Genomic DNA, 22,837 nt, shown 5'->3' on the forward strand with positions numbered 1-22,837 from the left:
CAGGCTGCTTTTGTCCCTGGAGAATGCAACTTCCTTTGTCCCCATGTTTTCCTCTCTCAAGTGAGTCAGTAGAGCTTGCATGGAGATGCACCCTTTTATCTTGTACATACCTTAAGGCGGTATGTTAGGGAGGATGGGAGCATTTGCTAAGGAGTCCTGGAGTTTGATTTTTAGTTTGTTGTTGTTGTTGTGCCTTTTTTGCATGAAAAGGTTTCATTTTCATTTTTAAGTTAAGGCTTAACACTCTCACAAAGCTTTACCAGGCTAGTGCAACACTCCCTCTTAAGTATTTGTAAGCTGCTACTCCAGACACAGAGGCATCAAATACATGAGTTCTGAGGAATAAGTCATAAGAATTGTAACTGTGTATGGTAATGAACAAGTCGATAAGGTTTGGAAGAGATTTCTTCCATAGTAACTGGCAATTCAGCAGTTATTCACTACGTTTTTAACTGCTTTTTGGAAGCAAATGAGACTGGGCTTGAGGAATCTTTGGCTTGTCATGGGAGTTCATGGACTTAATCACATGTGAAATGGGTTACCTGAAGCCTGGGTGTGATGATGATTATGCTGGGATTTTGTAACATTTATGGCAATGTATTTCTCTGTTGTGTATAGTGAACCTGCTAATATGAAGAGTCTATGTTTATGACTTTTAAAAAAGAAAATGATCATGTTGCCAGATTGAGGAGATAAAGCCAGCACAAAGGAGTCTTTCTGCCAGATATATTTGTTTGCTGATATGGTATAAAGCTGAAATGGGCAGGGCTAGATTTTAGAACCCTCAGAAAACACGTCTAGGGCTTATTTGGCTTGTTGGATTTTTTTTAAAAATCTATATGAAAAATGGCTGTTAGATGGTGTTACTTATTAGAAACTTAAAACTCCAGCAGTTGCTTTGACAATTTATATTTGGCACAGTGTGTCCACTGGCTTGTAGGATGGTCTGGTTCCCAGTGGACTGGTGTTCATGATACAAAATATTCACCTTTTATTCGTTTTCATTGCTTTAGAGTTATGTAGAAAACTGAGCTGTATGGATTCCTCAGGAGGTGTGCTTCGGTGGAAAACTGGGGGGTCTGTTCATAGGACATGGTGGAGAAGCTTGTGATGCTGCTGTCCATGGTGTAGTTGTACAGTAAAGCAGCCTGTGGGGTTTGACTCTGGCACAACCTCTTAGAATAAAACTTAGATGTTTTACATTGTTATTATGTTATTAACTTGTGTCTAACTCTTGTTTTAAACAGTGCAATACCTCTGAGTAATTCGTGTAGGTAGGACCCATGCTATAGAAGGTTAATAGGTTATTAAAATGAAAGCCTTAATTTTTCTCTATCATTTTATTTTAATAAAATGACGATTTATCAATCTATTTTTCTTGGAATCTTTCATAACACATTAACAGATACTAAAGTATTTTGGTTATGAAGTTTGTAAGCAACTTTTTTTTTTAGTAAAGTTTTGAATAAAGTTCATTCTGAATGTTATGCCATTGGGGACATCTCTATCTAAATACTTGGTAGCTTTTCTCATTTCTGTATTACTACAGATATTTTGTCTTTTTGTATTCTTACAGCAGTGTAAGACTGGAAACATCTGGCTGAATGGACTTTAGCATCAAAAGAAGCTCTCAACTGTTAACTCGAAAAATTAACTACATAAAGATGAAACAGGTACCAGAGATCCTTGGAAATACCAATGGGAAAACTCAGAATTGTGAAGTTAATCGGGAGTGTTCGGTCTACTTGGGCAAAGCACAACTTTCTGCCACTCTACAGGAAGGTGTCATGCAAAAATATAATGGCCACGATGCTCTTCCATTCATCCCAGCCGACAAGTTGAAAGATCTAACTTCTCGTGTGTTTAACGGCGAGTCTGGGGCCCAGGATGCCAAGCTACGTTTTGAACCCCAAGAAATAAAAGGAGTTGGAACACCACCGAACACTACTCCTATCAAGAATGGCTCTCCAGAAATCAAGCTGAAAATCACTAAAACCTACATGAACGGGAAGCCTCTTTTCGAATCTTCCATTTGTGGAGACAATGGTGCAGATGTGTCGCAGTCAGAGGAAAATGAACAAAAGCCAGCAAACAAGGAGAGGAGAAACAGAAAAAGAAGCATAAAATATGACTCCTTACTTGAGCAGGGTCTTGTTGAAGCAGCGTTAGTGTCAAAGACTTCAAGCTCCCCTGAAAAGAAGGTACATTTTAAAACATTTTTATTTATTTTGTTAGATTTGTTTGTTAATCATACTGATACTTTGTTTGTTCATATGTCAGTTGCTATTTCAAGTATTTCAATAGGTGCTTCACCTGAGCAGGTCACTTTTTATGATGTTCTCACTCTGTCCCAACTAAAGATAAATGCATTGTAGTTCTGGTCCGTGCTTTTTGTCTAGATTAGGAGGCTCTCCTAATTCTGTTTCCACACAAGTAGGTCTCCAGTGCAGGTCAGGGCATGTAGTCACATGGGATGAGTGAAAGAGAAGCTTCATCCAGCCATGCAGCCAAGACCTAGCCAGGACGTGCACCTGAGCAAGGGATTTTTGGAGGCTTCTAAATTTAGGCATAGCCTGTACGTGGTTTTGGCAGTTCAGATGCAGTCCTTACCCCTTACTTGTGATCTGAAAAGAGCTGACTTTGCTTGCTATAACCTAGTGAAGGGTACTGCGTGGAAATGACTAGATACTTCTATTACATGTCATTAACCTCTGTGATCAAGGCAATCTGTTCTTTTTTTGTTTTTTTTGTTTGCTTTTTTGTACATAAGCAGAAGTGGAAATTTCACTTAAAAAAAAAATCCACATTACCACATTGGATATAAGAGTGCTGCTAGAGCTTTTCCCTCCTTTAGTTCTTCTTGTTAGACTCCATTTAAAGGAAGGTAGCTTAAACTAATTTTGTCTCAGGGAAAGAAACCTACGTAGCAGGGATATTTTTGTGGATTTCTTGCTGATAAACATAATATACTCAGTAGTGTTGTATAACAGTGGTGGCAAATGTTGATGAAGGCTTCGGCTGGTGAAAAGGTCCAGTTTTTACACACTTTAAATGCAAAATGAATGTTAGTTTTATTTCCATTATCTTCAAGTTTACTGAGAAATGGTGATTCTTACTCTCTCTAAAGGTTACACATGCAGAGAAGAACCACACACATTGCTGCTGTATTAGTGATTTTTGCTTGCCCTTGTTTTCATTAAAACCACTTAATAAATGAGTTTATAAATATGTGTGAACACTATAAGTATTGAAAACATTATTTATGATTTCAATACATTATTCCTTGAGTGATCAATATTAGTATTTTCAGGATTTTTTGAAAGAGTTTGTTTTCTTTAATTTTATTAAAGAGAATGTGTTAACACTAATTGGTTCAGATTTTTCCAAATTGTTTCTCGGAGGTAAAAAGTATGGGTATGGTCAGTGATGGTCAGTGGTTGGAATAATTCTTGCTCATTGTTAATGAGCAAGGGCAAATTGAAAGAAAAGGTGGTGTATTTATTAGCATTAACAATTCTAGCATATATGTTTGGCTTTATTTATTAAAGAGAAGGCAATATTTAGTATGCCCATCTCTGTAGTTTATTCTAATGCCTTTCACATCGGTTGCCAGTTGAGGCTGGCCTTTAATTTTTTGTGATGAGTGCCTCATTTAAGATTGGTCTGGGTTCTCTCAGTTCTTCTGTGGCCAGGAATTGTCAGGAAAAAAAGTGTGAATGCTGTGTCCCACAGCACTTAGGACTTGATGGCTGGAGAGTGGTGCCAAACCAGTGGGCCACCAGCCTGCCAAAACAGCCCAACCACCTGCTTGATCTCAGGCTTTGCAATATTATAACCCTGCTCTTTTCAGAGCACTTGGAGCAGAAGGGTCAAGCCTCTGTTTTTGGTGTTTTTTTTTTTTTTGTGTGTGTTTTTTTTTGTTTTGTTTTGTTTTTTGTTTTTTGTTTTTTTCTTTCCTTGCATGGTGCACTTTAAAGCACAAAGGGCAAATGGAAAAACATTTGAAGATCACATGACGTTGTTTTGTGATAAAACTCCTGAATTGTAAAATGTCCAGGGCTTTTCTTTCTCTTACAGGGGGGGTTTGCAACTGTGCAGGTTTAAAATAAAGGAAGGAAATCCATGCTAAGGAATGTGCGGGAGGAGATTTTTCTGATTTGTTCACATCTAGGCTAGCAAAATGCAGGTGTTCTCTGTGATCACAGCTGTAATATCTGTTATCAGCGTTCTTTAGTTTCAAGCCCCTGCTCTGTGTTATTTCAGTGCTGGCATCCCAAGGCTTCATGTTAGTGCGTTGTACCATGGTTTTGTGTAGTTGATTGTGGCTGCAAAGCGGAAGTTAGAAAAATGTCCTTGGAATAAAAGCTGATTAATTTTGTTCTTAGATAGCTGTTTACTGTAGGTTACAAGTTAATGTAGAACCTGATTGTCTGGTTTGGGTTCTGGGCTGCTTTTCTTTCTCTGTTTCTTCTTGTCCGAGCTCTCACTCTTCTATTCAGCAAAAATTGCCACGGTTCAAATACTGCCTTTTGTGTAAGGTAATTATATCTCTGTTTGATGGACGTACCAGATTGCTATCTTGCTGAGGTGAGAAGCATATCGTTTAACAAATGTTCCACTGCTCTGTTGTTGGGTTTTCTTGTTTGGACATTTTTCATTAACATAAAGGAAGGTTGTCCAAAACTTTATCTGCGAGCCGGTCTGCAGTTGGGAATAAATGTGATCTCCCCACCTCTGATGTGATTTAGGTTTCCATTGACACCACAGCTTTTTCCAGGCCTCCGAGGAACAGCTGTGCTGCTTTCACTTTCCCAGTTTGAAGGAGAGGAAGTTGTACAAATCATGGCAAATCCCTCCCTGCAATGCATTTCACCCACTTCCCTCCGCCTCCGGTACCTCTCCATCGGAGGAGTTTGTTTTAAAGGAAATAGAGTGAGTACATAAATCTGCAGCTCTCGTGCTGGTGGTCCCAAAGCAGGGCTGCGCTCTCTAGCCCTAAGAAGAGCTCAGTGTGTGATGCAGACACATTTGAGCTTGTTCTGCAGAAGACAGTCTGGGCCTAGAAGTAGCAGTTTGCCCTTTTGGCATAGCCTCCTGGCATGGCTTCCTAGCATGGGTGCAGTAGCTCCAAAAAGCAGCAATGCTGTGTCTGTAACAAACCTGGACGGTCCACGAGCTGCTGTACTTGCTAGCTTAGGGATTCCAGCTGTGCAAGATGTACGTGATCCAAAAGCTGTACCTTCCACTTAGCTTTCTGTCTTGTAGTATTGTACCAGAAACTTGGCAGCTTGTTGCGCTTCCTACTCGCCAGTCTGTAATGACTTTGCAGCAGCTGCTTAGGGACAGTTGTAAGTTACTGGAGAAATTTCAGTAGGCTACGTCATGTGTTTGTTGCCATTTCATCTTCACAGATAAAAACTGTTCTGGCCAACTCCAATATATCTGATGGCTACATAACCTTATGGGACCTCTCCTAGTGAATGGCAAAGATTTAGAAGCCTAGTAAGGGTAGAACAGAAGCAGTCTGAAGATTGAGTATCTGCTGTTTTTCATGTTTCTGTGCTAGATACTGAGAGGTACGGCCCGCTGAAGGTGCTGATGTTCTGCCCACTACTTGCAGCTACTCAGTAGAGCCAGGCAGAAACCCACAAGTTCCCCGTTTAGACGGGAGAGCTGTGCTCATCAAACACTGATTAGCTTGTTTATAGCTGCGAGGAGTGGAGAAAACAGACATATCAGAAGTGACCTGTTCTGTCTTAATTACCCCCACCCTCCCCCCCCCCAAAAAAAAAAAAAAAAAAAAAAGTCAAATAGATCTTTTCCAGGCGGAAGACTTAATTTATTGGTTTTCAGCATCAGTTAGTAGGAATTCCTGGTTGTGTAGGACTAAATAACTTGCTGTGATACATGCAGCTAAAGTGCCCCAGGAGCCAGGATCTGCACTTGCGGGGTAAAGTGGTATCTTGGACTTGATAACTTTTCTTAATAGGCTGTTGTTGAGGTATCAGAGCCTGTCTTCAGGCAAGTGATAAGACTGGCTTCCTGGCTGCTGTCACTAGAAACCCAGCGGAGTGGGAGTCACCTTAAAATCTCTTGTGGTGATCCCTTCAGGAGCAAGAGAAATGACTGCTTATCTCCTCTTTTGAAGAGTTCCTGAGCTACAGTTATGCTTTAGCCCTTAGTAAAGGATTATGTTTAGCTATGCCTTGAAAATTTGTTTGTTCTAAGCAGTTCGCAACATGCAGCAGTAATTGTTGCTCTGGTATTTCAAATCATTCATTCTTAATGTCTCACAGGAAAAGTATTTTAAAGAACTACTTGAAAGCTAAGTAGCACCAAAAGCGTACAGCATCAAGAGTATACTTGTTTTGGGAAAGATTAAAAGCTACAGAGAGCCTCAGAGTGGATACAAAATTAATTGCAGAAAGCTGAAGTCTTTTTTTCAAGGCTCTCTTTACCAGGCTTCTTGTTTTTGTATGTAAGTGTCCAAAAGAAGTATGTTTTTTGCTTAAAGCCGTCGTCTCAATAAATATTTTGTATATTTGAGTGGGAAAACGTGAATGTTTTCATAAACACATAAACCCCCTCTATTCATAAACACATTGGTGAACGAATCCAAGTCAAATACAAAGTGTTTTGGTGTGATGACAGAAATGATGCATGCAAATAGCCGTAACAAGTCAGATCCAAGGCCCATCTAATTCTGCACCTCTGCTCAGGCGGGTGAGGGTCAGCAGAAGCTGCACAAGAGAAAGGCATAGGGATGGCAAAGCACGGAGCAGTGCTTTCTTAGGACATACAGCCTCCAGCAGCTTGTGACTCAGAGGTTTCTAGAGCTTGTGGTGATGACTTTGAAGTTAATAGCTGTGGATGGCTGAATTCGTGGAAGAAAAGCTCAGCTGCTTTTTGAGCCAGTATGAACTTTTTGCATGCGTGACATCCTGTAATGGAGCAAGATACATATGATGTTAAGGACCCGTTCTTTTTCCTTTTTTGCTTGCCACCTATTTCTCTTGATGATATTTCTCATAATACTAGAAGAAGGGATTGTGAACAAACATCTCTCTTACTAATAGCTTTATAGATTTCTCACAAACGTGGTCATTTTTTTCCTTCAGCTTGGAGAGTCCCAGTCCATTTTTCTACATAGAGAAGCTAATCCAGAATGTTACTTCTTATCATCCTTCTTCAGAACTTTGATGCCCTTTGGGTTCCACTGTCTCCTTTTTTGAGAATGAAGGGCCAGAACAGTACAAGGCATTCAAGATAAGATATCTTGTGGATGTATACAGTGGCATGACAATGCCTCTGTGTATTTTCTGTTACATTATCTATAATGTTATATTTAATTGTAAAAAAACAAACAAACAAACAAAAAAAAAACAACAACAAAAATTTGGTTGATTCTTGACTGTTTCTGTGCCTGTTTTCTGTACAATATGTCTTGAAAACATGGTGGCAGAAAGAAGATTTGTCACAGAAGTACCTGAAAATCCTTAACTCAGATCTTCATGTATCCAGAAATACTCTAATAAATTTGTGATTCCTGGACCCCAGATCAGATCTATACATTCCTCTCCCACCCATCTCTTACAGAGGGTAGTAAAACACAGGTGTGAGTTTTCTAAAGTTTTTACAGAGCCAGCTTGATCAAGATGGGTCTGATTCCTAGAGCTTTGCATTCAGCATCCAGTGACAGTGACCCTGAGCAATGGGAATATGCTGCTTCTGAGCCTGGGCTGCTCGTGTAGGGGTTAGCTGTGAAGCAGGGCCCTCAGGTGATTTTTTTTTCAGTAAAATACATGGCTACTTCTTGTGCTGGTTTCATCCTGCTGGACAGCTGAACTCCAACACAACCAGCAAGGGGAGGGGTATGATGAAAAGAAGAAGGTTCCTGGGTTAAGATAAGGATAATTTCATTAAGGGGAAAATGAAGAGAGGAAAAAAAAAAACAAGCAAAGGCCAGGGGGAAGCAAAGAGAGAGAGAAAACGGTTGCTCCCTTCTTCCCATCAGTGAGCAATGTTTGGCCACATCGTGGGAAGCAGGGCCCCAATATGCGTATCAGCTGTTCAGGAGCAAGCATCATCTAATTTAAAGGCTGATTTCTGAAACGTGGAACTTTTCCAGCTGCAACCTCTGCCCCTTACTCCCTGTCACTGGTGTCATGTTCAGGTTCTACGTAGTTCGTTACACTTATATCATCTGATTGTTGTTACATCCAGCATACAGCTGTATATATACTCTTCAGGACTGTTCCCTGTCCTTTAGCACATACACAGAGATTGTCTTCCTGTCCTGTGGGCATCTCCCAATATGTCCATAAGAGCCAGCAGTGATTTAGGCCTCAGGACAGGAGAAGCAGCTTGCTGGCTGCCAGCACCAGCTTAGCTCGAGTCATTGCTGCACTCACCCAGCTGCTTGTGAAGCTGACCTGTCGTTGGTTCTGCAGTGTCTTCCTACAGCAAGTAACCCAGACCAAGATTAGTTTCTCCCAGGATTGAATCTCCTTGAGCCACACGCGTGATATCCCCGTCCTTTTGCATCACCCACCAAGAGCACCCAGGTCCCTTGGGCATGAGTGGGTTTGCTGTTTCCCAAGGCAGGAACAACCCACGCTGCCTTCCCCAGCCCCTTCCCTGTGTGCACTACGGGGACTTTAGCTCCTCCTGCGGTGTGCAGGGAGTTGTTTCAGCAGGACCAGGATGGTTATCAGATCCTCTGGTGTTAACTAGCCATGTGGCTTCTGCTTACTTTGCATCCCTGTATTTCCATGCCCCAGCACCCAATGCCCCTAGTGTAGTCTTTCAGTCCATTGATCTCTCAACCTTTCCAGAGGCTTGCAGGTGACAGGGGACGTGATGCACCCAGTCCGTGCTGGCCTTCTTGATCCAGGTTATGAGGTTACTTGGGAAGTGACTCCCATTGTCTGATTCTGCTCTCTCTGGGGTACCGTGATGCCAGAAATTGCCTTTCTGGGCCCAAGCTGGTGTTTCAGGCAATGGTGTGGTTTATCAGGTATGTTTCCAGCCACCCAGTAGTTGCTTTCACCACAGTGAGTGCGTGGTGCTCGCCCTGGTGGTTTGTGGTAACAGTCCAATGGAGTTGATTTGCCAGAGCTCACCCTATCAAAATCCTGGCTCCCTATTCCAGGCTTTGCCCTCATGGCTCACTTGATCACAGCACAGGTTTCACACTCATGGGAGACCTCCTGTGATGGCCTCAGTGGTCAGGTTCATCCCTCGATCACGAGTCCACCTGTATGTGGCATCTCTCCCCAGATGTCCCGATACTTCATGGCCCATCAAGCTACAAACACCTCACCCTTATGTTCCCAGACCACATCTACCTGAGCCACTTCAGTTTTTGTAGCCCGGTGTACCTGCTCTTGATCCTGATGTTCTTCAGCAGTGTGTTTCTTGGGCATGAGTGCCTACATGCAGTACTTTTATATCAATGTTTTCCACTCGGGTAGCGATGTCTCGCTTCAGTGCAGCAGCCCAATGAAAAAATCATAATGCTTTTTTTCTTCTGATAATTCATCATATGGTGGTGCCTCATGGGCACGGGTTACCTCCTCAGATGATACTCCAAAATCTCTGCCTTCCAGCCAGTCCATGAACTCTTCTAGGATTCCTGGGTGGTTGGCTTCCCCATTTGAGCCTGTTTTGTAATTAACGTTACCCCCTTACTCCATGCAGCGTAGGTTCCATGGTGTGTAGAGGGGATTCTCCCTTTGAACATCCTAGGAAAACTTGTGTTTCTTTCTTGGTAGTTAGTGGGGACGTAGCTGTTACCTTAATGAGCACATCCTTAGGGATATGGTGATGTCCATCCTGCCATTTTATTGCCTTTGCTTTATACCAAAACCAGTTTTCAGAAGAGTTTGCATTACCAGTGCACTGTTGCAGCAGCGATTGGCCCCTGCTGGTCTTCGACCCTCAGCAGCCCCACAACAGAAGGGTTTTCTGAGAGGCCAGGCAGGGTAGCCCGCTGCGTAATCTTCTCTGTCTTGAAGGCAGCTGTGCCAAAAGCCCACCAGTACCCTTTTGGACAGGTTCTACCCCTTGGTGGCCTGATGGTATTAGGGTACACTGCACACCGGTGTCCACCAGAGCATTGTGCTCCTACGGGTTTGATGTGCCAGGCCATCAGATCCACACAGTCCAGTAAGTCCAGTTGTCCCTTTCCTCCAGCTGGCTGGAGGCAGGGTCCCACTCTCGAAAATATGAAGCAGAAGGCCTTTCATTAGGGTCAGGCGTACCAGCCCTTCTGTTCTTTCTGGAGGACTGCCCAGCATTGACTAGAGCAGTAACTTTTCTAGGAGACCCCCTTTTGGCTCTGTATTTCCTTGCAGTTCACCTACCGAGGACGTTCAAGATACCCAAAAGCTACTGCAAGTAGCCCAGGGGGAAAGGAGGAAGAGGTACCTCCTCCAACCTCCAGCAGCTGACTTCCAGGGGAGAAAAAACGAGACTGTAGTTGTTAATGTTCTCCAAGAGATGGTTCCTGAAGTACGGAGATGAGAGCAATGCAGGGCCCAAATCCCAGATTAGGCTCCAGGCCAGTGCTTTACAGCACAGCGAGCTGAAAAAAAAAAAAAAAAACAACACACAAACAACAAGCACAGCCTTTAATGAGCTCTCAGATCTGAGAGAGAACATGGCATGGATCACATAAAACAGGATCACACAGAACAATATTAAGAGCAAAGCAGCCAACACTGCAACCAGCAACTGTTAAACAAATTTGAGAATTGTAAGGTCCCTCTAAAATGCTCTGGTCGAATCTGTTGTTATCTCAACCCTTCAATCTCCACATCGGGCACCAAAAGGGACTGTGGTGGTTTCACCCAGCTGGACAGCTGAACCCCACCACAACCCTTCCTCACCCCCTTACTCAGAAGAAAGCAGTTCCTCCCTGCTTCCCATCAGTGAGCGATGTTCAGCCACATCTTTGGAAGCACACCTTGACACGCAATGCAGCTGGTCAGGAGGACGGAGGTTTTCATAACGAGCCCCAGTTCTCTTTTCCCTTCCCCAGCTTTTATTGCTGGGCATTCCATCACATGCATGGCCTATCCGTCCCTTTTCCTCAAGAGCAGATGTAAAGGAATCTAACTGATTCAGAGAAGGTTTGCCAGTTGTCATGTTATTTTGTACTCATGATTGATTTGTGCGTTCCAGGACTTGTTTTTGTTTTATTTAGGTCTTTGGACACTGGTGTGGAAAGGGTAGAGCAGGCAAAGTGGTCAATAAGTTCTTCCTGTTCCACCTCAGGGACCGATGGTGTGCCATAACATACATGTAGTTGGGAAGTTAATGACATTTCTTGCTTGTTTCTTTTTTCTTTTTCCTGGTAATTTCCTTATTTCCAGTCATTGCTCTGGTGGTGTCATGATTGAAACGAACGCTGTCATCTCATCTCCACACGTGTGTTGGCTGTTACTGGCTGGAGCAGTGAGGAGTTTGGTTATCTTGTTGCTTTGGTCCAGGCTACAGTGAAGCCTTTTTGTTGAAAGAAAACTTTCTGCTCAGTTTTCTGCTTAAGCAGAATAATGCATGTCTAAGTTTTGCATTGAGCTGAGAGTCAGATCTTCACTTCAGGGCTGTGCTACTTGGACAGATTTACAGAGAGATTTTTGGGAAACTTCAGTGATCCGTACCAGATGTCATTTCTGGCCCTCACAGCCCCCTTTTGTCAAGAAAGAAAGATGCTTTGTAGTAACTTTTACACAAAGTAACCAAAGCAAAATATTTTTATCTGTCGTGTAACACTGGTGTCAGCCTCCTTTACGAGTTTCCTTGTTCTGGAGTAGATTTCATGTAGGGCACGTGAACCTCAGGACCTCCAAAGTCTTTTGTTCACAGACACTAATTGTCGGTTTGCCCATTGCTATTGTTCAGTTATCCTATTGTAAATAAATAGGCCCAGCCAGGCTAACGTTTATGTAACTGCTTTTAGGGAAAACTTAACAGAATTGTTTCCTTGGGCATCATAAAATGGACAGCAGCTAAAAATGTAACTTGTCAATAGTAAGGAATGAATTCTTCTCTGACAAAGAGGGAGTTTGTAAAATGCTTCAGTTTAGAAGCCCGGTATGAGAGGGAAAACTGGATTTTGCCCAGACGGTTGTTCAGCAAGCCCTGCTGTGCTGGAGTGAAGAAGGGAAGTGAATCTGTGGCCTCAAAGTACCCAGTGATAGAAAAACTTGAGATATGCATTTATATTTGTAAGTAAATGTAAACTCAAATGGATGTTGAGGATGCTTGCAAAGAACTAAAATAATTTTCAATGTTAAATCTTGTAGCACTTTGGGCATGTGCTTGATGATGTTTTACTGTGATGACCAACCTTATTCATATGGGATTGGGGTATTCCTCGTTGGGGTTTCCCAGGTGTTCTGCACATCTTTTACGCTGAAAATAAAGCATGTTTCAGGAATATGCTTCAGCATTGCCAAATCAAGGTAATTGGTACTCTTTTTTGCATTTCATCTCTAGAAGAGGAGGGCCTACTTGTTACATGTAACAGCATAAAGGAAATTGCTTGACTGGAAACCTCTTGTGCCTGCTTTTATGTATGAGGATTCAATTCAAAGATCTACTCAAAAAGGAAAGTGGTATTTAGACTATATCAAATTATAAGTTAACTAACAGAGGCCCTCTATGCCAAATCAGCATTTATTTTATTTAAGCCTAGACTTCAGACGTGCTCGTGTTGCAAAAAAAAATTGTAGAGATTAAGAAACACCAGAAAACAACGTTCTGGAAATGTAGTTGGCAACTGTCAGGATTACCTGGGCTTGTTTTTTTCTACCAAGATTAGGAGGATTCAGGACATCTACCTGTGCTCCCTTGGATGTTTGTGAGCTACCAAGAGGAGGATATCTACTCAGAAAGTGCTGTGGGAGAACTCTTACCTACTGAACGCTACAAGGGTGTATGAGGGTGCTAAGGATAAGCTCTGGTTCAGATTCTAATCTGAACCATGTGTGAAACCGTTGTACATGCAGATAACACAACACATATGGATGTGGCTTTCTGAAAACCTCTAGGTATGCTGAGATGATTCAGCTTTCCTTCTGCTGTCCTACGTGACATCTTTACGGAAATTCTGCAGAAATAACTGGTTCCTGTGCTAAACTTCCTCCCAGCTCTGCAGTCCTGCTTTTCCAGACTTGTATAGCATCTTCTGTCTATGCTGTGTCATATTCTGAGATACAACATTTCAACTTCTGAGCATGGGGAAAGGCCAGAGAAGTTGGATGTAGGCAGAAGTCTTTTTGTAATACTCTCTGAATTTAATCTCTCATCTAATTTAAATACTGATTTCTGAAACATGGAACCTTGCAATGGGAAACCAGTGACTTATGATTTAAGAGGTCATCTAAATGTAAATGCAGAAATTCAGCAGAGCTGCTGCACGAAACTGCTCTCCACGTTTGCAGAACGATTGAGGATTGGGAAATGTTCCAGAACTTGCGTCTCACTGCATCTATCTGTGAATGATTGGATCTGTTTCTCTTCAACTCTTCGCTGCAAAAAAAAAAAGGTTGTATCCTAGTTAGTAAGATACTGTGTTAAGAGTATTTCTAAAATACTTGCTCATGTTGTGTTTGTGTCAAGGGAGATTGCTGATTTGGATAGACAGATTGGTTTTTAAATGTAAAAGCATCTAAAAAACATCTCATCTGCTTGAGACTTGATAATGAGGGAACCGAAGCCAGAAAAAAAAAAAATTGAAATGTAACCAGAAGTTTAGTGATGGATTTGAAATACAAATTTGAGTTTTTATCGTATTTTAAAATCTATGATCTACATTACAAATTCATGACTAAACTGAAGTGGATTTTTTATTGTCTTCCACTTTCTTACCATCCTGGAGGGTGTGTCCTGTGTGGTGAAAGGCAACGTGCTGTCCATCAGCTGCTTTAGATGAGTTTGTGGAAAGAAATGGAGGAAACAAACCTACCACCACTAAAATGGTATTTGATTTTGAAGAGCCTCAACCATCACAGAAAAGTTTTAGGGGATCTGCAGATAGAGCAGTGATTTCTTTCATCCTTTTTTGTCTTCTTACTTGATAGCTTCACCAACTGAGCACATGGAATAAAGATAAATAAGTCCTGGTTGTGCCAGAAAGAATCAAATATAGTGTCTTCTTCAGAAGTAATCCTTCACAGTGTCATGATTTTGATCCCCCTTTTCCAGGTGCTTAGTAACAGAAGAAAGGATAATTTGAAGATAATTGTTCTAGAAACTGAACATGGCAGGGTTTAGTTAAATCTCTGGGTTACTATAAAACAATTAGTAATTTGAAAAGCTAACAAAACAACCCCCAGTATAACTTGTCCATCTTCTTGTTCTGATCTGAGCTTTTGTTGTCCTCTTCCCCTCAGTCTTTACCTTACTACACAACACAATGCATATTTTGTGAGGGTGTTGAACGTGTTCAGAGCAATAGACCGTTTGGAGAGGTGTCGATTGAGGGATTTGCACTGATTTTAGTCAAGTATAAGTTTGGGTTTTGAGGTGATTTGATTCCGTAAGATTTTTGCCCTCAGTCACAGTACGAGAAGAAGCCATTCCTCTGTCCCAAATGAGAGGAAAAAATGCATTAGGAGAGGAGCATCCCTCTGTTCTTTTGCCTGAAGACTGATCAGTAGTTTGTCTTTTGTCAAATTACATTCTTAATTTTTTCAGGAAGCAATAGCAGTTTTACTAACAGTGTAATTGTGATGGTTGTTTCCCAAGGAAAAGAAGTTTGGAATCTTTGTCCTTTAATATAAATTCTTTGTCTTTTGTTTGCTTATAATGCACTTAGTCATTGGTGAAGTTAAGTGACAGAGCAACCTTACAGAAAGAGTCTCTTCTGCTCTGTTCCTGCTCTCCAGACAAGCTCCCAGCTCTCCTGAACGTCTCAAAGGAATGGAGTTTGTCCTACAGCCACTTCCTTAGTTCACCATCTTTCCTGATAGAGAGGCAAGAGAAGACAAAACATTTTTACTTCTATTTTTATTACACAAGTCCATGAGAGAAATGGGAGTATTAGTAGATGAAACACAGCACAAGTAGATAGCAACACCAGGGAAACACGTGGTCTTGGTCAGCAAGCAATGTTGTCTTTTTCATATTGAAGGATTGACTGTCTATGTTTGTATGTTTTTATTTTGATTCAAAGTACATTTTAACTGCATATGTTCCATTCCAGAACCTTGATTGTTTTGTTCTAGTTTCTTTGTAATGCTAGTCAATTTTTATTCTGGAGTGCAGGCTGACCTTCAGCAGTCTGCATATTTGTAGCATAGCGGATTGTAGTGCAGGCTAGGAGAAATTCTTTGATACAGAATTACAAACTGATATTACTTTGATACAAACCGAATTGAAAATGAAGGCAGAAGGGAAGATATCTGCAAGTTGTTCAGTTTGTGCTTTCCCGTTATGATATAGAAGAGAACATTTTTTTTCTTCATCTGTCTGAATTGTTCTCTTTTTTTTTTCTTATCCAATATTAAATTCTCCACCAGTTTTCAGCAGTGTTTTTTGTCTAGTCCCCTTTTGATAATTTACAATTAGATGAAGTTTTTCATGATTTCTGTAGCTTTCTAAGTTTGTGTAGTGAAATACTATTTTTTGATGCTTCATGTAATTTGCAGTAAGTTTGAGGGGTTATAATTCTTTGCACGTGCATGCACGAGTACACAAAATAGATAATTATTATGTTAGTACCTCTACTCTTCACCACTGATCATTTTAAAGCAGATAATTTATCTCAGTCTGGCATCACCGAGTATGCCTTCAAAGTGGGTTCAAGAAAGGACTACATTTGTCCTTTGCCAACTTCAAACTGATCACAGTGTTTTCGTAACATAGTCTACAAGCAACTGTAAAGCTCTGTATTCAGTAAGTGCTCTTCTTAAATGCATTACTCTCTGGAGTTGTTCAAAAATGATTTTAAGCTTTGAAAGTACCCATCACACACAGTATGTTCGTCTCCTCATATTAGTCAGACCAGAATTAAGTGAAAACTGGATGAATTCTTTTGATGAGCTGTAGGCAAAGTTAATTAAATACAAATGTTTTCTGTGACCAAACCATCACTTTACACTTCTTTGGGCTGGTTGAATGCTGACAGCATCATCAGAAAGTCCTGTCAATCTGCCTGTCACTCATCGCTTGAGAAAGTGCTGAGAGAAATGACAAACAAATCTTGGAAATGTTAAGGGAAGAGGCAAAGCATGTTAAATATTCCTTTCTTTTTTGGTCTCTCTCAGCCTATTGCGTTGCTGTCCCAGATGAATTTTTAAGGATGCTGGTACTATTCAAGGCATAATTTCTTGCAGAAAAACTCAGTTATGGTAATTAAATCTCTCCATCCCACACCCCACAGTCCCCCCAGACAACATAAACTTAAGTTCTGTCTAGCTGTCGCTCAGATCAAGTCTTTCATTAGGTTACTAATCCAGAGAGCCAGGGATTTCTGTTGAAACCAACGTCTGCAATACTGAGGAGCACGGAGTCTGTCAAATGGTCTGTGTATACGGCACTGGGACTGGTCCATGTGGTCTGAAATCATCACCCAGGCTTCAGCCATCCTGTCTGGTTAACTTCTCTGCAGTCTAGTGTTTGAAAAAGAAAAAAAGAAAGAAAAAAGCCACTCAGACTGAAATTCTTGCCCAAAGTAGAAAAGAAAGAAGCTCCCTAGCTGTTTCCTCATAGAATCATATAATTATTAAGGTTGGAGGAGACCTTTAAGATCATCTGGTCCAACCATCACCCTGCTGTTTCCTCCTTCCTGTTCAGCGTGGCTGGTTTGAAGTCTGGGGCGAAGGTGGATGAGGAGGTAGCTATCTGAAAGGCTGCAGAGCTTAATAATAACTAATGAAGGAGAAGTAGGGGAAATTCTGCAACTAAATGCGTGTGTTTACTTCTGTCAAAACTACAGGAGAAGGTAGCAGAATGGGGTGTAACACAGGGCAAGCCAGACTTATTTTAGCAATTACAGTAAGTAAAGACTGATCTATGCTCCTCTGCAGCAGGGAAAGCCATACAGACGTTTTTTTGTTGGCATTTGTGGGTAGGGTATCTCATAGGAAATTAGAACACTATCAAGAAATTAAAAAAAAAATGGTATTGTTAGAGGCAAAAATTGAGGAGAAGAAATTACTTTAAAATAGTATGACTTGCTTGAGCTTCTTTTCCTCATTTTACAGTTGTGCTCTAAGCCAGGAGTCTTGCATTTTAATTTGCTTCCTTAAGTGTTTAAGTGTCATCACAGAAAGAGTTGATCTGGGTATCTCAGTTATTAAATCAAAATTCACCTAAACAGCAATTCCAGTTTTCTTCTGAAGTAAAAACACCTGGAAGTCCAATTACTTTTTCTCTACCAGTTTGTAACTTCAACGGTGATTTCCCATTCTTAAAAATAACAGTGAGTGCAGATATCTCATGAAAGAAGCTCCAGCTCTCATCATACGATAGGATACGTGCCATCAGGAGACTGGGTGGAAAACTTGTTTAGAAATAGCCTCATATGAGAGGTCTTCAAAAAATTATGTATATAGAATTCTGGGCTGTACTTGCCATCTTTGAAAGCATGTGCACGTTATTAATAAAAGAAAGCATAAATACAGAAAATGTTACATCGATTTGCAGATTTTATCAGGGGGCTGTCATTTTCAAGTTTTTATCATGATCCATTCCGGTAACAGAGCTCTTCAGATTTGTGAGGTGCTCGTAGATGTGTTGAAATGCAATATTCACCCCTGTACGTCCCTTTCAGATTCCGCTGCAGTAAGAAGCACTGCTAGAGCCTTTTCATTATTCCAGCCAGCTCCCTCTCAGATTGTAGTCGTAAATCTTTTCAGCCTAGTTGCACTTTCTGAAGAATACTGGGACTCATAAATTAAAAATGAGACGTAGCATCCTGAATAACTTTCACATTTCTGAAAATTTAGCTCATTGAAAAATATTTGCATCCCATCTATTTTGTTTCAATGCCGAAGTCGGTTTGTGTGTGTTAGGATTAACGTTTTTCCGGATCTGTTCTCAGCGTACGTATTTCTTAATTTGTAGCCTTTAAGCTTAACTTTTCATGTCATGTTTCACTGCTAGAAGGAGCGTTTGATTTTTCACATCTGCTTGGAATCTTGTAGGTCTTTTGAGACTGCTGGACTTGAGGCAAACTCAGCGGGAGGGGTTTTCTGATGGTCTTGCAGATTCCTTAGAGGGCCAAACCTTGAGACATGGGAACATGGCTCTTGCTGGAGGCACATGAACCAAGCCTGAATTCATCAGAAAAGCTGAATCACTAGATGAGTAACTGTCCCTAGCAATCAGATGACATAGCATCATGTGTGTTTACAAGGAGCAGCTTTAAAAGCAAAAGCTTTGAGGAAAGGAGTTGCTCAGTACAGTAAGCTTTAGTCTTTCTAACTGGACATACCTCTGGGTCTGAATATTAAAAAATCTCTGTGCTGTTAGAGTGTGTCAAAGATTGTTGTTTGAGCTTGGAAAATAATGTGCGGTTAATCATAGTAGCATTTTCTGGATTTAAAAATCTACATACAAGGTAACCTGACATTTCCATATTGTTGATTTCCAGCCTTTTAGCAGTATACCTTCTTTCTTCTTGCCACTTCCATTAATTAAAACAAATTTTCGTTCCTTCTCTAGCATTAAATCCACTGAAAGCCTGAAGCTCTTGAGCTGGTACTAGAAAAGATGAATGATATAATTTGTTGTGCATACATATAGTATTGGAAAAAGATAAAAGCAAATAAAAATATGCCTAGGTAGCTGCAATGAGACATGTTCTGTGCTTCTGTACATCCAGTCTTCACGTCTGAAAAGATAAGGGCATCCGTTATTTACATCAAATAGAACAGATGAAGGCAAAAAGACAGACTGTAACTAGCTTCATCGAATGTGAAATAGTTCTAGCTTTTGAACAAATGTCTGCGTTGCTGAATTTCATTATGATGCTATAAAAACGTGTGCCTATTACAGGAGAGCGTAAAACTCCCTTGTAGAATTTAAATCTATCCATTGAACGGGAAATAGTTGTGTAATAGTTTTCCAACAGCAAGAATAGCTTTAGAGGACCAGCTGGACACACACACTTCTACTGCTAGAACTGGAATAGAAAAAAACAAACAAAAAACTTGCAAAAGGACGTGGGGAAGGATTCTTGTCATGCTTTCCTTACTATGTCGAAATAGAGCTAAAAGGTGCAGAATTTTGTTTTGTTGACTAGTTATGTATGTAGTTACTCTTCAGACATAAAGATGGTATTTCAGTCTATTCTAGATTCTAACCTCAAACAGAATTTTTGTTTGTATAGCACTTAACTGATAATGTTCCATACAAAGGGAGGTTGGGTTTTCCATCAGTCGGTGCTCCGTTTAATGTGGTTGAAATTAGAGTTAGCCTTCCTGATGATCTCTCAGCAGTTATTCAAAAAGATAAAGGCAAACTACAGCTTATTTGCCAATATTTCAAGCTGAAAAGAACAGAAGTGGAACTGGGAATTTTATGCTGTGAGAGAACAAGAATTGGGACTTAGTCTTTATTACACAAGAAATATAATTATTGTTTGCTAGAAAACACTATAACCCTTTTCTAGCATCATATTTCTCTTTCCTCTTTCCATTTGCCACTGTATATGTTTGTACATTTAACTAGGATATTTAAACAGAATACAAACTGTAGTTTGTTGTTTATTTTTTGTGTGATGTTTGGTAATCCAAGTGCATATCCGAAGGAGAAACATGGTGATAATTTTTTTCTTCTTTTTTTTTTTCATTTTTTAAGGCTCCTGCTAAGAAAGATTTGACTCAGAGTACCATCAAAGAAGACAAAGTCCATCTGTTGAAGTATAACATAGGAGATCTAGTGTGGTCAAAAGTGTCCGGTTTCCCATGGTGGCCATGTATGGTTTCTGCTGATCCTGTTCTCCATGCCTACACTAAACTAAAAGGTATGTCAGCGATCCTACAAACATCCAGATTCCTTTCATGATTATATAAACATTATTTTGGAAAAGTTCTGTTCTTCATTCTTTCTGTTCCATTGTATCAGTAACTGAACCGGTTTGTTGCTGTCAGGAAGAATGTTAAAATGATGCAAGCACTGTTCTTGAGCATATGATGGCTTGAGGTTTTTTCACTGTGTTATTTTGTAACTCTGAACATTCTCTGAAGGATATCAAAATTGTGATCTGTGAAATTGGTTGAAGTTTTATTAAAAAATTATTTGCTGGTACATACTTCCCCTTGGTTTTATGGTGATGTTTGGAGAAGTGACACGGGCTAAAAATTTTATTGAAAGCTAATAGGAATTAAATGCTCCTGGTGATGATGCTTTACTAAAAGCAATTCCTAATTCAGCCAGCTTCATTTTCTATGATTCATAGAATCAATAGTTATCTACAGACATTAGCTGATTTTAATGCTGGCACTACTGAGTGTTTATGTAATTCTTAAGTAGAAATTGTACCAATTTCTTCATCTCATTTGCAGTTTCTTACTCTGTTCTGAAACTTTCAAAGTTTATCTGTGCTGCCTGTAGAATGATAAAGTAATGTAGGTTGTCACAAGTCACAAGTTCTCCAAGCTAAACGAGGTTGCACAAGGACTTGTCCCGTGAAATATTTAATGTCTTCAAGGATGGGGATTGCACAGCCTTTTGTATTAGCACTGTGTGAATCCAGGGAGAGTCTGGCTCAGTCTTCTTTGTATCCTTCTTCATTAAGCAGCTGAAGACAGCAGTAAGATCTCTCTAAAGTTCAGTGGGTTGTTTGCTCTGGTTTAGTTGGTTTTGGTTTCCTGAGACTTAAAAAGCTCCTTGAACATCTTAGTGTACATACTGTGCTCCAGCTCCCTAATCACCTTGTTAGCCCTCCACTGGACTGCCTGTAATATGTCAGTGTCTTCGCTGCACTGGGGAACCCAAAACTAGATACGGTATTCCAGATGTGATCTCATAGGTGCTGAATAGAGAGGAATAAGCCTCTTTGGTTTATCTGACCTGCTGGCTATATTCTTGCCATTTGTATATTCTACAAGTATGTGGCCTTCTTCGCTACAAGGTTATGCAAGGTTAAGTTGGTTCATGTTCAGTTTGATGTCCACGGGGACCCCACATCTTTTTGGCATAGCTGCTTTCTAGTCAGACAGCATCCATTGTGTACTGCGGTGTCAGCTTATCCTGTCTTGAGTGCAGGACTCTGTGTTTGCTTTTGTTGAACTTAATGAGGTTCCTGTCAGCCTGTTTCTCAAGCATGTTAAGTTTTTCCTCATGGCTGTAGGGTGCTGACTGGAATTATTCCCCAGGAGCCCTCTGCTCTGGTCCAGGTCATTTGGTAGGATGTTAAACAGGATCTGTCCTAGTAAAGTGCAAGTAACAGACCACTGTTTGGACTTTGTATCTCTGATTGCAGCAGTTGTGAGGCCAGTGGCCCAGCCAGCTTTCTAGGCACCTTTTCAAATCATCCCTCGCTAATTTGATGGAACCAAATCTCTCCACCAACATGGAGGGACTAGAAACATGTAGGACTAGAAATAATAGTGATCTTGACACTTTGAGGGTGTGGTCTGAAAAAAAATGCAATTCAGTAGGAATAAATATTTTTTTTCAGTGGTAAAAAGTCATGCTAGGAAACGAGTGGAAAGCTGCATTTCTGAAGAAAAGAATCTGAAAGTCATAATAACGCCATGTAGTTTTCCCTGCAGGAAGACCAAAGTTACACTTATGTATAAAGAACAGAGGATAAACAGAAGGAACTGGGGCTCTTTATGCTGACAAGGAGGAGCTAAAGAAGAAGCACATTAACTGGCCTTAAATAACACAAGTTACGTGCAAGGAAGAAAAAACATAAATTCTTCTTACTCTGAGAACAAGACAGTTTTGTAACCATGAATATTTACGCTGCATAGTAAGAACGACTTGGAAGTGAAAAAGATAGTGACATGCTGGAATGAGTTGCCTGGAGAGATTGTGTGATCTCATTCACAGTAGGTTTTTAAGAACAAATTGAAGGAGGATTTCTAGGATTATAGATAGACTCAATGTTGATAGTAAACTAAATGGTTTCTTGAAATCCCTTTCAAAATCCGTGAAATTGCTAAAATGGCTGTTATAGACTTCTTGGGCAAATATTTCGTGTAGCAGTCTTTCAGAGTTGATCAGGCAGTCCCTGTTGTTGTAGTCTTTGACTATTTAGTCTACTGTGACATAGAAGAGCTGGATTTTGAGAGAAATAGAGCTGTTTTATTTCCTAACTAAATTATTCTGCTCCTTGAAAGGAGCAAGATTCATGCTTCATTATCAAGCATGGTGGCTTTTTAAAGGAAATTATAAAAACAAATTTAGGTAACAAACAAACAATGTCATACCTGCGAGTGGAACCTGTGGAGTGCTAACAGAAAGAGGAGCTTACACACTTTAAAATAAATTCCATCTCTTTGAAATAATATATATATATGAGGAGCATTTCAGGTATTTACTCTGGAGTTGATTTGGGGCTTGCTCTGACCTTCAGGAAGTACATAGGTATAAACCTCCACCAAGAACCTCCACCTTTGACTCATGTTCAGCTTGCTGTCAACCAGAACCACCAGTTCCCTTTCAGCCTCTCACACCCCACTCTGTACGTACAGCCAGGGCTGCCCCATCCCAGATGCAGAATCTGGCTCTTGTTAATCTTCATGCAGTTGGTGATTGCCCAGCCCTCTAATTCGTCCAGATCTCTCTGCAAGGTCTCTCCGCCCTTGAGGGAATCAACAGCTCTTCCTAGTTTAGTGTCATCCACAAACGTAATATACCTTCGAGTCCTGCA

General features: G+C 40.6%; 1 protein-coding gene across 4 annotated transcripts in view; it reads left to right on the forward strand.

Annotated features, from left to right (window-relative positions):
• NSD2 (nuclear receptor binding SET domain protein 2) overlaps positions 1–22,837 on the forward strand; it is a 106,371-nt gene that overhangs the window by 38,293 nt on the left and 45,241 nt on the right. For 3 of the 4 annotated variants that reach the window (XM_084517772.1, XM_084517769.1, XM_084517770.1), the window contains 2 exons: positions 1,577–2,201; positions 19,813–19,978. In XM_084517772.1, the coding sequence (XP_084373898.1) occupies positions 1,605–2,201; positions 19,813–19,978 (763 nt within the window). In that variant the 5' untranslated portion in view covers positions 1,577–1,604. The remainder of the gene's footprint in view (positions 1–1,576; positions 2,202–19,812; positions 19,979–22,837) is intronic. The other variant, XM_084517771.1, reaches the window with a different exon arrangement.

The sequence above is a fragment of the Aythya ferina genome, assembly GCF_964211825.1.
Source record: "Aythya ferina genome assembly, chromosome: 4".
Classification (NCBI taxonomy): Eukaryota; Metazoa; Chordata; class Aves; order Anseriformes; family Anatidae; genus Aythya; species Aythya ferina.